General features: G+C 40.7%; 1 protein-coding gene across 1 annotated transcript in view; it reads left to right on the plus strand.

Annotated features, from left to right (window-relative positions):
- The window catches only part of LOC100707122 (protein shisa-8), a 115,250-nt gene extending 100,177 nt beyond the window's left edge, over positions 1-15,073 (plus strand). The window contains exon 5 of the mRNA XM_005459451.3: positions 9,164-15,073. Coding sequence (XP_005459508.2) covers positions 9,164-9,660 — 497 coding nt within the window. The 3' untranslated portion in view covers positions 9,661-15,073. The remainder of the gene's footprint in view (positions 1-9,163) is intronic.
- Positions 15,074-15,510: the final 437 nt, after the last annotated feature.

Below are 15,510 nucleotides of genomic sequence, written 5' to 3' on the forward strand. Positions count from 1 at the left end.
TATTTTGTCTTCCAATGATTCAATTCCCTCAGTTGTTTTAAGGACACACTGCCACCAGGCCAAGATCTGCCAAGTTCTGCCTAATAGCTGTGTGGGTATCACCTTGTTGGTATAAAGATACTTATTTATGCCTGTCAAACTGTTATCTTTGGTGTTTTTCATAGACCAACCAAAGAAATGGGAACTATAGCCTCTGTTGCTGCTAGTGACAAAGTGGCTTGAGATACAAGCTCGAGACTTTTGCACAGTGCTATGCAGTACATGTACTCAGACCAATCATCTTTTCACACATGCTTATCACTTCTCTTACTGTGCAATAAACAAGCCAGTGGGTCCAGAGATCCTTCCTGTGTGGACAAAGTCATAGCTAGGACACCCAACAATTTGGACGGGACAGCTGACCATCAGCCAGGTGAAACAGCATGTATCTGAACTAAGCTGCTTTGAAATCTTTATTAACACACTAGGACTTACTGCAGCAGGTAAAACCTCACTTTTGCTTTTTAAAATTTCTCCTGCAAAGCAAGACACAAAGGATGATGTAAAAAAAAAAAAAAGGGAAAAATTTAGATTTTAAAATTTGTGTGAAAGAGTGAAACATGTCAAAGAGGTCAGGAAACCGTTGCCAGGTGTAGCAGCAGGACTGAGGATCAAGCAGTTCTGATAACTTAATTAAAGTACTGGAGGAAGTAAGGGTGAACTGGCAGTGAGAGCATGGGACAAAGATGCTAAAGGTGAGAGAGGGAGAACATGATTGGACACAGACCAGATGAACATGTAGAGGAGAGCAGAATCGAGTGTGAAGGCAAGGATTTTTTTGTTTTGAATTAATAACCTCAGTAAGCAGTCTGAAAATATAAACAATTACAAACCTATGTGTGACTGACAGAGCTAAATCCAAGTCAGTGACCAGTGAGCGTCAGGTTTACAGCAAGGGAAAAAAACACAAGACAGAAGGTGGAGGGATTTTCTCAAAGAGGCTGTGAGGGACTGTTTGCCAAACCACTCTGTCTCCAAACTGCAGGCCAAGACTGCCTGAAGTTTTTAATTACATTTTAACAATCCTGCAGCTCTAAAGGGGAGTACAGACAAAATGCTGTCAATCTGAATTTTGTTTTGATATGCAAGTTACAACACTTGTATAAACTGGAATGAATTTATTATCCAGTGAATGCAGAATTAGGGTGGAAACAGGAAAATCTGCTTTCTGAGAAGAACAGCATAAGATTACAATTTGGATTTTTTTTGTCTCTTTGTGGTTGTTGAAATTTTCAGTATATGCTTCAGGATACATAATGTAAGTAATAATGAAAAAAAAGTTTTTGTGAATTTTTAGACACATGAACTGGAGGGATCTCAAAGTCTGACTTTGAAGATGAATCAGCTCCTCTGGTTTAGCTTTTTTTTTTTACATTTTGCACTTCAGGATGCAATTTCTCTACAGGCAGCGATTAGTGAACAACCTGTAGAGACTAATGAGGAAAAGCATAGCAATCGAGTTATTAACATTTTCTTCAGCAATTTTTCTATAAAGGTGAAACCTTCTGATTAAAAACAAATGGAACTTCTGAGCTCTGATGTTCTGCAGGGGGGATTTTTTCTTTCTTGTAGCTTAGTCAGTTTTACCACCTCAGCTCTGCTGGACTTTCCTGGTGTTAAATAATTAAAAGCTGAATACTCTTAAGGAAATTATTGCTTAAAATCTACAGAACACTGCTTTGGACAGCCAGAGTTACCAACTCTGTCAGTGAACTGAAATGTAACTTACATGGTGAAAAGGGACAAGCATAATATTTCCATTTGACGTTATGTTATTAAAAAAACTATTTTAAAAAATGAGCGGTTAAATAGTTACATTGTTTAAATAGTTCATTTAATGCAAGGCAACTCATCAAACCATGAAGCAGATTGGCTAGAGCAGCAGAAGACCGCAGGCTCTACTGAGGCTACAGTTTGGATGGGCACAACAAAATTTTTGTTCTTGCTGTAACACTTAGATGGGCAGAAGCATGAATCCATCCAACCATCTGTGAACAGTTCAGGGTGGTGGTGGTTTAATGGTGAAGGGGGATATTTTCTTGGCACGCTTTGGGCCTCTTAATACTAACTGAACTTGTATAAGTGCCACAGACTACCTGAGCATTGTTGCTGTCAGAAGATTTCAGGATTTGGGGATTTTTATTATGTTATGCTTAAAAGTACGTTTCTTTATCTAAATATGTTTGCTCTTTCAGTATTAAGCTTAAATGGGGACGTTACACTTAAATGGGGAAGTGCAGACTCAACAGGAAGCCTGCACAGTTCTATTTTATCTCTTCCTGTACGTCTCTGAGAATGATATGAATAAAAAGGCTGACAACTATTGCACGGTGCGAGTCTCCCTGAGTCTCACCCGTGTACACGTTAAACCTGTCTGAGCGTTTTTATTCCGACCTGAGTTGCAATACAGGAAAACTCCTGACATTTCTTGGTCCTTCGAGCCGGATGGGACACAGCACTTTTGTGTGACCCCACAGGAAAGCCTCATCGAGTCCTGCCGTCGTGAGAAGCCCGCGCTGAAGTCTGTCGACAGCTCCTGTCCAGGTACAGGATAAAGTCCAGAGACGTGAATTCGGGTTCTGGCCGGCGTTCTTAGTAGGTTATGCGAAATCTTCTGACAGTTGCTGACCATGTCCATCCCTTTATGTTGACAGTGTACCCATCTTCTTCCACCAGGATAGCACACCATGTCACAAAGTTCAAATAATCTCAAACTGTTTTCTTGAACATGACACTGAGTTCTCTGTACTCAAATGGCCTCCACAGTCACCAGATCTCAATCCAACAAAGCATCTTTGGAATGTGTTGGGAATTAAGATTAACATCATGGATGTGCAGCCGACAAATCTCCAGGGAAATGTCACCCCAAAATGAAACTGTGGCATTTTTCAGTACACTTGTATTACTATTTATCCAGGTAGATTATTTTGGTGTGAGTTGCCTAATTTTGCAGATACCTACCATATCTGCCCCCTTTTCTGTGTAACTGATCTAAATGGCACTTGCTTTGTAGTGCTTGGAGTATTTACTCCACAGGTAAGCTTATAAACTTGTCTCTTTTACCCTGCCAACCACACCACACAATAATTATCTGAATCATCCATCTGACTTTGACAAGAGGTTTGTGCTACAGGTAGCAAAACACCCCCATCCTAAACCTCACCCTATGCAAAAATGCTCACAATAACATTTCTAGGTTTAGGTTTTAGATAAGTTTGGTTGGTTTGTTGGTTGGTTGTGTTATGGGGTCATCCCTACTGGATAAAGACAGCACTGCAGAGTTGTTTTATATATATATATTTGTTTTTAGTAACAAAAAGCAAACACAATTGAGCTCTATTATATCAGAGAGAAGACATCTCTAAAGCTTATACCTCCAAAAACTAGGCAAAGCTCTCTATATTCATGAATAGAACCACAAGCTAGAGGAAAACTAGATGCATGTGACTTTAGGGTGAAATATCCCTTTATTCTGGCATGTGTGCTTAGTGGGGTTCTTTTAAAATGAGCTTTAAAATTATGAATTGCATAGTGGAAATATGTGTGTGTGTCTAGAAATAACTGGATCTCGGATCTTTCATTCCCACAATGTCAATATGTTAATAAGCCCTTTATGAAGCAGAAATAACTGTGTAAACATAATGAAACGACATTGAAATAGACCTCACAAAATGCAGCACATTGTCAAACTGAAATCATTTGGAGGCTCCAATTTATGCAGTTATAATGCAGTGGCCCAGATTGGGCCCATGGGCATCACTTCAAGCTGCCACTGGATAGAGAGCAAAAGCTTATGTTGTTGAAGAGTGTGGAATAAATGAAACAGAGAACGGGAAACAAGCGGATGAGAAAGAGAGAGAGCGCAGATGGAGAGAGTGTGGAACGGACAAGATAGTGGGTAATACTGCCACAGAGGACCCTGCTGTCAGGTGCTTCTTCTGGCAACATGTGTGGAAACACTCAAATGGACAGTAACAGCAATTGTTGTGAGAAGCAAGGGTGTGTTTAATTCATTGTGTGCCAGTATTTTCCCCTTTGTGTGCAACATTTGAATCAGTGTATCTGTCAAATTCTGCTAGCCTCATGCTGAAGTGTTTTATACCAAGGGCAGGGATACTGTGATTATAATCAAGAATCAAGAAATGGAGTATTCAAGGAGGCGTGTCATTTTTAAAATCTACAATCAAGAGACGCCCTCGTGAATGTAAATACAGAGGGTTTATAACTGGTTACATTCAAACAGGAAGACAAGATTAGACTTCTAAAAAAGCCTGCATAGTCCTGGAATAATTTTCTTTGGACAGGTGAAACCAAGATGAATGATGAGTAGGGAAAAGTCTGGATAAGGAGAGAAACGGCTAATTATCCAATCACATCACCTGTCTAGCGTGGTGGAGGTAGTGTTATGGCATGGGTATGTATGGCTGCCAGTGGAACCGCGTCACCAGCGTTTATGTAAGATATGACTGCTGATAGAAGCACCAGAAGCTTCGTCAAAGGGCGTGGCCGTGGCACCAGAGCAAATTTTGGTCATTTGCCAAAAAATTTTTACTTGTTCTTATTAACACATACATGGTCCAATCTGGACCACACTTCTCTTTAACTGCAATATTTGACAATGGTCACAGCGCCACTTAGTGGGAACAGGAAATGTCATGTTTTGCACTTTGAGATGCTGTTTCAAGGCGGATGACCACAACAACCTCAAATTTGTCCTGGAAAGCCGTAATCAATCATTCGCCATGAAGCAGGAAACTGTTATAATTCAAAGACAAACTGTTCATACTCTACCAGACTTCACAGACATGATCAGAGTCTGGACCCGAACAGGTTGACATGCCATTTGTCAGCAATAGTTAGAATGCCACCTAGTGGAAGGAGGAAATATTCAGTAGGCTATAATCATCCAATCTAGATGAAAGTTTAATAGGTTGTTCCACACATGACATATATCAGTGTGACATATGGTTAACTGGGATACTCAATTCCCAAACAGTGGGCACAGGAGATGTTCGGCATGGCTGGACCGCACCATGGTGCAAGGGCCCTCTCGTGGCTGCCTGCAGCTTTAATTAATTATGAAATTGAATATAGATAGACCTACAAACAGGCAGTAACTGAAGGTGGTTTCAGTAAAAGTCTGGCAGAGCATCTCAGGGGAACCTCTGGAAATATGGGACTGTGTATAAAAGTGGCTGCAGTTTCTAAAGAGTTAACTGCAACATTTTTTTTTTTTTTAAAACTTCTGAATTAAAGCTGAAAGTCTTCACTTCAAAGAAATATTTGACTTATTTAAAATGCCCTGGTGGCTTGCAGAGGCAAAACTATAGAAAATTTTTCTTGGTCCAACAAATTATTGAGCTAAGTGTGTGAATCCACACATACAATCCTCACTTGTGCATATTTGCAGACAGAGACACAGAAATCCAGACTAATCCTCATCTGTATCGTGCCAGAGTTAAATAAAAGCAGAAATCTTCTGCTAATCATTTGTTATAAATAGCCCCCAGTGCCTGTCCTTTACTCATTTCTTTTTCCTGAAGTATTTTCTGTGCCTCTACAGAATTAACAGACTGAAAATGGCTGTAGTGCTGTTGGAATACTTGATGGTGCACTGAGAAATGCTAGAACCTGCTTAAATCCTTGAGCCAGCATGGAGAATTTTTCTGAGGGAGTAGATAATTTCCTGTAACTCTGTCTCCATCGCCAACAGCTGCTGTTGAAGTGCCCTAGAGTTACACAATGGACGCACAAAAGTGTTCAATAAGCAATTACAGCACTGTGATAGTGCTGGACAGCTTCCTGACATGTGTGAATGTGAGACTCACCCTCTAGGTGTTTTTCTGGAAAGGCAAACATAAGGAAATGGTTTTAGTCATCTTGGCTAGAATATATTATTGAAATTGACAGATTTAGCTATGGAGCAGAAAAGTGGCCCTTGGCTAAACTCTTCATACAGTAAATAAATCAATAAATTTGGGGTCTGCAGCCACAAACGCCCACACACAGCCATCCACTGTCAAATTCAACTCGTCACACATGCTCTAACTGGACTGTTGACATTATCCTGTTTCTTTTTGGAACAGGATAACGAGAAAAACAGATGCACAAGACTAACTTCGTACAACAGGGGGTGAAAGCATGATGTTACGTCACGAGGAAGAGAAATGTAAATTTAAGAGACAGGCTGATTTAGAGCAATGAAGTCAGAAAAGGTGAAGGGGCAAGGAAAAATCATAAAAATCATACAGCAGAATATTTTTCAAATATTTTCTTCTCTCCAGGAAAAGGGACCAATAAAATAGGGCCAAGCAAACAAGGTTGTAAGTGTCTTTAGGGCAGAGCATGTATGAGGGAAGTGGTGGTGGTGGTGGTGGTGTTGGGGGCGGTGGTGATGACCAAACAGCAGAGTCGAGTTCCACTCAGAGAGCTCACACTAATCTGACTCGACATGCTGAACCCGGTCTATTTTTATTCCTTACAAATCACTCTTTTTGCTCGGCACTCGCTCATGCCACTTTTTCCCCGTAGTTTGTTGCTTGTATTTTTATTTGTTTCTTCTGCCTTACATCTATGGTCAGCGGGCACACGGATCAAAGAGCAAATAGCAATCATACAAATGCTCACAAATTCTCTCTTTTTATTGGCTTACCTGTTAATTTATCTGGAATTTGGTGACTGATAATAAAAAGATATTCTCTGGCATTTCAAACCATAGCTTCTTTAAAAAAAATTGCAAAAAATGAATAAATATTTGAATGCTCAAAATATAAAAATATATGGGGTGGTTGGTGGTGGTGGGGTGGGGGTCCACATTCATATATCAAACTAAAAACAGTCTATATTTGACAATTAGAATCAAAAGATGTATGAAGTTCATTGTTAGGACCAACTTTGAATTATCTATATCAACACATGTATAATCACTATATTTACTGGAGAATTATATGTTGTTACATTGGCACAGTTACATAGTGATGATCACCTTGCAAAGAGTCTAAAGAGAAACTTGATGACAATCAGGTTTAATTTTATCATTTCCATATGTCCATGTTCACTCTTGCACACAGTGAAGGGACTGTAATAAAGCGCCTTGTAAACAGTATAGATCAGTAATGAATGTATCGGTCTTTGATTTACTTTTGTTGCCGTTACTGATCAATTGGACAGCCTGATACAAATGTTTAGGATAGCTTAAGTACAACACTATGCGGTCTTTAAGTCTGACGTCATTACCCGTGTCTGGGCCCAAACTCCGCTGCAGGTCCCAAAGTCAAACAATCACTGCGGCATCACTGAGAGTTGAAGAACTGTCTAAATTCTAACATCTGTAATAAAATGTGGCTTGTCTACCAAGTGTAACAATTAAGTTTAACATCCAGGCATCCATGAAAACAGAATTGATAAATTTTAACAGATTTAGAAGTTAGCAGGAAACTAGCTCACTCGTTTTCACCTAAACATGATATACCATGTTCTGACTGAGAGATTTCAGAAAAAAAATCAAGACATACAGCTCTGCTATCACACTTCTGACATAAATGAAGACAGAAAACTAAACAGCAATGATGTTTTGTAGGATTACTAAAACCAATAGAGGCCGACAGTGATGACTGTTTTTAGGGGCTTGTTGAGATTAAATAGAACAAGATACAAAGCATTAAAACATGTTAAAAACACAACAGCCTTATTAAACGCAGAGTTGGTTGCACCCGGAAGCAGGATTCATCACGTCATCAGTTAAAGACCAGATAGAACTGATTATGGTAACATTGTAATGATATAGACTTGAGCATACTGTAGGCATCAAGGGTGTTGCCCTGGATTGGTTTAAATCATACCTCTCCAATCGGCTCTCCTCGGTTCACCTGGGCACTTGCTCTTCCTCCGCTGTACCTGTCTGCTGTGGTGTCCCTCAGGGATCTGTGTTAGGCCCTACTCTGTTCTCATTGTACATGCTTCCTTTAAGTGCTATCTTTGAGAAATATCACATCGCTTTTCATTGTTATGCTGATGACATTCAGATCTACTTTGAGTTAAGCGATGACCTAGCTTTGTCCTTGAATTGTTTTCGAGAGTGCATGTGCGAGGTCAAGCAATGGCTCCTGGCAAATACTCTTATCCTTAATGATAAGAAAACTGAAATTGTGGTCTTTGGCAGTAACGTTCTTCGTGCCCAACTTCGTGATGCTTTTGGTTTTCTCACTAGTTCCTTTTCTGACACTGCTAGGAATCTGGGTGTGTTACTTGACAGCTCGTTTAAACTTGATAAACAAGTGTCTGCTGTTGTTAGATCCAGTTTTTACCAACTCCGCCTTATTTCTAAGGCCAGGCAGTATATCCCGCATAGAGACCTGGAAAAGCTCATCCATGCCTTTGTAACTTCGAGGCTGGATTATTGCAATTCACTCTATTTTGGTCTCCACTCTGCCCTTCTTCATAGATTACAGACAGTCCAAAATGCTGCAGCACGCATTCTAACCAAAACTAAGAAGTTTGCCCACATCACTCCCGTCCTAGCTGATTTGCACTGGCTGCCTGTGAAATACCGCATCCAATTTAAAATTCTGCTGATTACTTTTAAAATCACTAATAACACAGCACCGAGCTATCTTAAGGAACTCCTAAACTCATATGTTCCTGCTAGGGCTCTAAGATCATCTTCACAGTTACTGTTGGTGCAGCCTAGATCTCGGCTGAAGTCTAGAGGTGACCGAGCGTTTGCTCTGGCTGCACCAGAGTTGTGGAACAACCTTCCGATTGGCATCCGGGCGTCTGACTCTATTCAATCTTTTAAATCACGGCTTAAAACGTATTTGTTTAATCTTGCTTTTTCTACCGGTTAATGCTGGCCTTGTTTGCATAGATTTATCCTATTAATTTTCCTATTATGCTTTTATTTGCGCTGTGTATGTCATATCGCCGTTGTGTATTGGTGGCATTTTCCTGTGAACATAATTTAAATTTTTATGACCCTGATTATATTTGTGTTATTTCCTTGTTTTATGTTAAGCACTTTGGCATACCGTTGGTTTTTAAATGTGCTCTATAAATAAAGATTGTTGTTGTTGTATAATATCAAAATATAACCATCTCTTTGTCTTGTACTGTTCTTTTCATCTAGACACAACTCCAAGAGACTACTACAAGAGCTACCCAATGGTAGACTACACCCACCGCCAGTCCCCTCCCACCTTCCAGCCTATCAACTTCCACCCCAAGGACAAGCCCTTCCTCCCACCACCAGATGTCCATGCACCTTTAGCGATTACCATCAACGCCTCCCAGATCCCCAAACCTAAGATCTCCAAGACCAACACTCACCCACTCACCTCCAGCTCAGCCTTCAAAGCTTGGGACCCAAGTAAGAGCCACATTCAGCACCCGGCAGCCTCCCACATGGGCCTTGGTGGGCAGCAGCATCACCCTATCCAACAGCAGCAGCACCAGACACTGCACCAACAGAACAGCCGGCGCCAGGCCTACTCCAACAAGAGGCAGTTCAGCATTGAAACGCTGCCCGAGCTCTTCTCGCAGCCGCTGGGCTACGGTCATTCGCCGCATATGCACCCCAAGCACAAGGGACTGGCCACTAACAGCAAAACAGAGGTCACTGTGTGAACATGGGGCAGGATTGATGAACAGACAGAAGACAAAAATGGAGCAGTAGAGGGGAAACGTTCTAATATCTTTTATATCCTCAGTTATAATGGTGTGCTGGAGCAAGCAAATATCGTATCTGGAATTTTTTTAACTCTGCATTTTCCTTGTCATTGTTACCAAGAATAACAATAATGTGAGTGATATTTGTGTACTTTTACGACCACTGGAGCAAAACAGATAAGTTGCAGATAAGCTGTGAAGGTGGTGGATTAGTGGATTATTTGCTGTGACTCTTTGAACCCAGCAGCGCCTCTAAATAATTGAGTGGCAGTTGGCACAGCTCTCTCCTCTCAAGCCCCTTGTACCTCGGTGACATTTGCTCAGGTGCGGAGTGCCCTTCCATTATGTACAAATGTCCAAATTCTACTCATACATGCTATTTACCCCTCAAACTAGCCCAGACTCTGACACTGTCAGGAGAGGAGGGTAGACGAGTGTGTCCTCCAAGATTCTAGCTTCTCATCAGTAGACACAATGCCATTGTGTTGTCAGCACTCATTGCCCTCCAGCCCTCCAAAGAATGAGATATCAGCCTTGCAATTCATACTAGAGTGGAGGGCAGGGTAGTGTGGGAGGGTGCAAGTGAGATGAGAAAGATGAGAAAATCTGAGGCATGCACACACATGCACATACTACACACTTGTCAAAAATTATAGAAGGTTCCCAGCAGTGTCAAGAGACCACAGAAAACCCCACCTCCATCCGAAAAACTGGGCAAATGAACAACCCAGCCCTTTAGTTATTTGTGGCAGCATGTTGAACAGCAAATTTCAGTCACAGTCTCTTGTGACGTGGTGGATATTTTTACCTCTACATGAAGCCGAGGATGTGTTACAATACCTAAAAAAGGGGCAAAGGGATCATCCAGAAATGTCATTGCAAAGTCAGTGAATTCTTTCCATTTCACAAATGCATCACAGAAAAGTCAGCTAATCCTGCACATTAGTACAGACATGGATTTTCTCTGACCCCAGAAATCCGCTTTGTTATTTTTGGTGCCGTACATTTGCAAAGATGCATTTTCATAATTAGACACTAATGATTAGCATAATTCTGGATGTAGGAAGAGAGTGATGTGATGCATTCAGGAATCTTTTTCCTGCTGTTTGATGCATGGAGATATTTCTGCAAAACTAACATATTCTGAAAGGCTGAAACCAATTGTACATGGTACACTGCAGTGTACTTCACTCCCTCCTAATGAAGTGCTCAAACACTATAAGTTAATAACTGCTTCCACGTGCATACACAGCAGCGTAAATCGGTGGATTTCTGGGAGATAACGCTTCAAACTGTTGAATACTGACATAAAAAATTAGCCAGGTCTCGATTTATACCAAGGACTAAAAGTGGAAAATAATACCCATTGATAATCATACGTGGAAACATAAACAACCCGTCGATGCTCATTCTACATTTTAATACATAAATTATATCTTTTCATCTTAGAAAAAATCCCTTTTTGTTTCAATTTGGTTTGCTGTCTCTCCATGTTTGGTGAACACAGGAGTTCTGCACCAGCTAATCGTTAATTTGTCTTATTTATAGGTGGTGTCTTCTTAGCTAGCTTGCTAGCCACGAAAAATAGCATTTAAAATAAAATAATGCATTAAACAAGACAAATGTTATTTATCAGCTTTATCATGAGTGCAGTTAGCCATTAACTCTTATTTTCACTTTTAGTTAATCTTAGAAAAACCTTTATGAAGATTTCACCAAATTCTTGCCACAATGTCAGCTAGCATAAATGTGGCATGACCCTTACAGGCACAATAGCTAAACACAAGGAAATAATGGAAATTTGCCCATGTTAAAAGTTCCAACCATAAAAGGCACCTTTTGTACCTTTACCTAATTGCTATTCCAGAGGAGTAACTAGAAATACTGTTTTTTAAAGTAGAATTCCTTGAGTAGTTTGCCAAATAGCAATTTTCTGAAAGCTTAAGTATTAAAAAAAAATGCATTAATGCTTTGAGCCTTCAGAATCCCTTACCGCCGCACCACTTATTTCCAATTCCTCCTCCTCAATATAGACCAATCCAGCAGCCAGTCTGACTCACTGATTGAATTCACTTTCATTTGTTATCATTGGGACACCAGCTATTCCGCAGTGCATATGCCTGGCTCATGCTACAGCGCATCCGGCAGGTGGTGGAACCTCATCAAACAGCACCGCTTAACAGAGTCGCACATTATTTGGCATTTATTCTCTCTTTCCCTCCCTTTCTGTCTCTCCATCCATCTCTCTTCTTTCACTCTGTATCTCACTTGCTTTCTCTTACTTGTAGTGTCCTAGCAGACTTTCTTCTACTGCCCGGCCTCCCTTTGTGCATCCATATCCAGGAAGGGTTGAGCAGTGGGTACGAAGCACTCTCCCTGATGTTTGGTACCCACTGCTGCAAGCTGTTGTAAACCGTGATAGCCTCACTGGGTCTTCATAGTGTGTTTGAGCATGTACAAGGAGAAAACTATATTTAATGACATAGCCAGTCAAAGCATGGCAGGCTCCAGATTCATCCTCACTACACCACACCGCACAAGCACTCACACAAAAACGATTACATTCATACGCACATGCACAAGCTAGCATCCACAAACACAAGCTGTGGCATCAATGACCAAATGCTTTGCAATATATTATTCATATCTGGAGATTTGCTGATGCCAAGCTTAAAGAAGTAAAGTGGATTTTATGTAAGACAGATTTAAATTTTTGAGAAGATTTTGTTTGTTTGTTTTACTTGCCAGCAGAAATGTCAGTCAGCCAAATTCCCCAATTTGCATCTCAATTTTATTGGAGCTGTGAATGTGCACAAGCAAATAAAATGAGCAGCAGGGTAAAACTTTAACGAGCGAGAATCAAGTAGCAGCATAATGCTCGCTTGTAATGCTGCAATGGCTTCTCCACTTTACCTCTCCAAGATGTGAAAAACCTGTTAGGCAAGCTGTTGGAGTGGTGCTAGGGGCTGCTGGCATGCTTTTGTAATAGGGGATCAGCAGAGAATGGGGATCATGAATACAAAAGCATCAATGGGATATGCATGCTGTGAATATGCATCAAACACATCTGTGCTTATGCTTTCGCCAGCGCTGCACAGTATTCAGTATTGCAGCTTCTCTTGCGTGGCTTCACCATCTCTTTGACTTTTATTTTCTCGAGGTGCCACATTTTTTAGTGGGTCACTTCATATGAAAAGCTTTCTGGCCTCTAAAATCCCTACCAAACCGTTCTGTGGGCTCTCTCCCTAATCAGTCGGAATGCAAAAGGGGTTGAGAACAAATAAGGAATGACAGCAAGTAAACAAGCAATATGCATCAGTGAAGCAATAAGCGCTAAACCTCCCTCGCCCTATCCTTATCTCTCTCTTTCTGTTTGCCTATTTAGAGCCCTCCTCAGAGTTTAAGGATGGGTGCTAATAAGGGCACGAGTGTTAAAAACGACGCAGAGCTGAGCGAAAGAATGAGCTGTGCAGAGGGCTTGAGACAAAAAATGAAGGAGATGAGATGAGAAAAGAGAAACGTGGCTGTACGGACACAGCCGATATCGCGATGGTTGTTTTTCATTCTGACTTGTCTGGGTGGTCTAAAAACATTCATTCTGGGTCTTATCTCTGTGCATTCAAGCAACCAGCTATCAAAAACGCTTTGTGACTGTAGCTGGGAGTCAAAGATGGTGTTTACTCTGATTTGCACAACAACAAAATCAGGAACTGGACCTTGTACTCACTGGCTGACCTCAGAGGGCGTGAAGCTTGTGCTACCCAACAACACGGAGGTTGAACAGAATGCCAACACAGGCTCCAGGATTTGCAATTAAGGAGCAGAGTTAGTCCTTCAGGACAAGCAAAGCCTGAGGACAGGCTACCAGCAAAGTGAAAGAGACTGGCAACTTGAAAGCTTTGCTCGGATTTTGTTAGCTGTCATGTCTCGCGGAGATTGGCTGACAGCGAGCGCTGTGAACGGCTGCTTCTTGAATTGTTCATTTTGTGAGATCCGCATCACAGCCGCAATCTTGCTGATGTACTGGAAAACAATGACATCTTTCAGTGTTAATTTCCCGATGGACAGCAAGCAGTGAAGGATGGGTTTTTTCATCAACGCTGGATGGACCTTAATGACTCCCTTCAAGCAAATGACTTAACTAGACGGAAAAATCCTCTGATGAGCCACAATTTTGCCTCTGTTGTGGACAACAGAAACATACATGTACCAACATCCACACACACCTGAAACAAGACACAAGAGCCACAGAGGTATAACGCTACTTATATCCTAAACACAAAGTCTCCAACTTTGTGTTATGAAGCAGGACCAAAAGCCTTGAATCAGGAGAAACTGAGTACACCTAACTGATGCTTAAACATCCAAAACGGTGAGAATCCTGCGACTGCTTTGGATCATCAGCTTAGAGTGAATTTACTCAATCTCTCCTGATTACGACAGACTGTGGCATTGCTCGCTCGAGTCAGAGCTAACTGACTGTTGTTTGTAAAACTTCCTCTCTATAAAAGAATCATCAAGTATTCTACGGCAGGTTATCTGAATGCAACCTGGTAGACATACTTGGGCTCCACGATCCCGAGCAATATATAGATTATGTTGTATGGTTCAATTGTTTCTTTGTTTTCTGTCCGTTTTTGTACGGTGTTTTTCAATAATTGACCAACAGAAACATTTTGAAGTGCTTCCAGATTTCATGGCCGCACCCCTTGCCCCCGCCCCTCGCAATCACCTAGCACATGCCATACAATGTAACATCAAGCAGCTGAATTACATTATATGCCATGTGTTTGAAGCTTGTACGGTACACATGCACTCATATATTTAATGTTAAATGATATTGCATTGTATCCAAGTGCTTTGCCAACACATTCGCTGAAAGTGAAAGGAAGACTCGGCAGTTTCTTGTACAGCTTTTGCATCTGCAAAAAAAAAAAAGAAAAAGAAAAAAAAAAAAAAGAAAAAGACAAAAAAAAAGTAATGCGTTGTCTCATAATAATTTGTAATAGGCAGCAATAGGCTGCCTTGGATTGCTATGTAATACTTGTGTTTATATGTATCCTATACCATTTGTCTGCTGTGAAATTCGTTGACTACTCAGCTTACATAAGGGCTTTTTATAGATATATAAAAGCAGACTGGGCAATCTGACGTCACTCTCTGTAACTCAAGACAAATTTCTCCAGATTTTTTGTTTTTATGTTTGTTTTTTTAGGGATGAAGGGATATGAACAGAATTTTCACGCATACAAAATGCTATATAATAAAGTTTTGACTGCCGAACTACAATGTCTATAGGCACTCATACTGCATTGGCCCATGTGTCTTGTTTGACTAAATCTTTCAAGAAATATAGCATTTGTTAATCGTACCTGTGTCTGCTGGCTGTTTCTTTCTAAGAGTCATGTTGCTTTAGGAAACTGTTTATCTCACACCTTTTAGCACCATTATTCACCTAAATGATATAACAGGCATGGTAGACAGACAGTTAATTCTAAAGTTTTACCTATTGGGATGTTATAAAAATCATCTGGTCCTTAAAAAAGTACAACCTCTAATGAATGATGGACTTTCTAATACTTGGAAATGCCCATTTAACCTTTCCCAGATTGATGGGTAGTAGACTGCCTCACTAAGATCATTGCTAATTTCTTCCCTCCTTGGCATAAAGCTCAATGCTCCAGCAAACTGCCAAAACTTCTGTTTTTATAGACATGCTCACACTTGCTGATGATCAATTAATCAAGTGCACTTCACTAGCAGCATCTGGCTGCTACTTATCCTCTAAATTCCTATGGAAGTAGTGAG

Source organism: Oreochromis niloticus, linkage group LG4 (genome assembly GCF_001858045.2).
Source record: "Oreochromis niloticus isolate F11D_XX linkage group LG4, O_niloticus_UMD_NMBU, whole genome shotgun sequence".
Taxonomy (NCBI): domain Eukaryota; kingdom Metazoa; phylum Chordata; class Actinopteri; order Cichliformes; family Cichlidae; genus Oreochromis; species Oreochromis niloticus.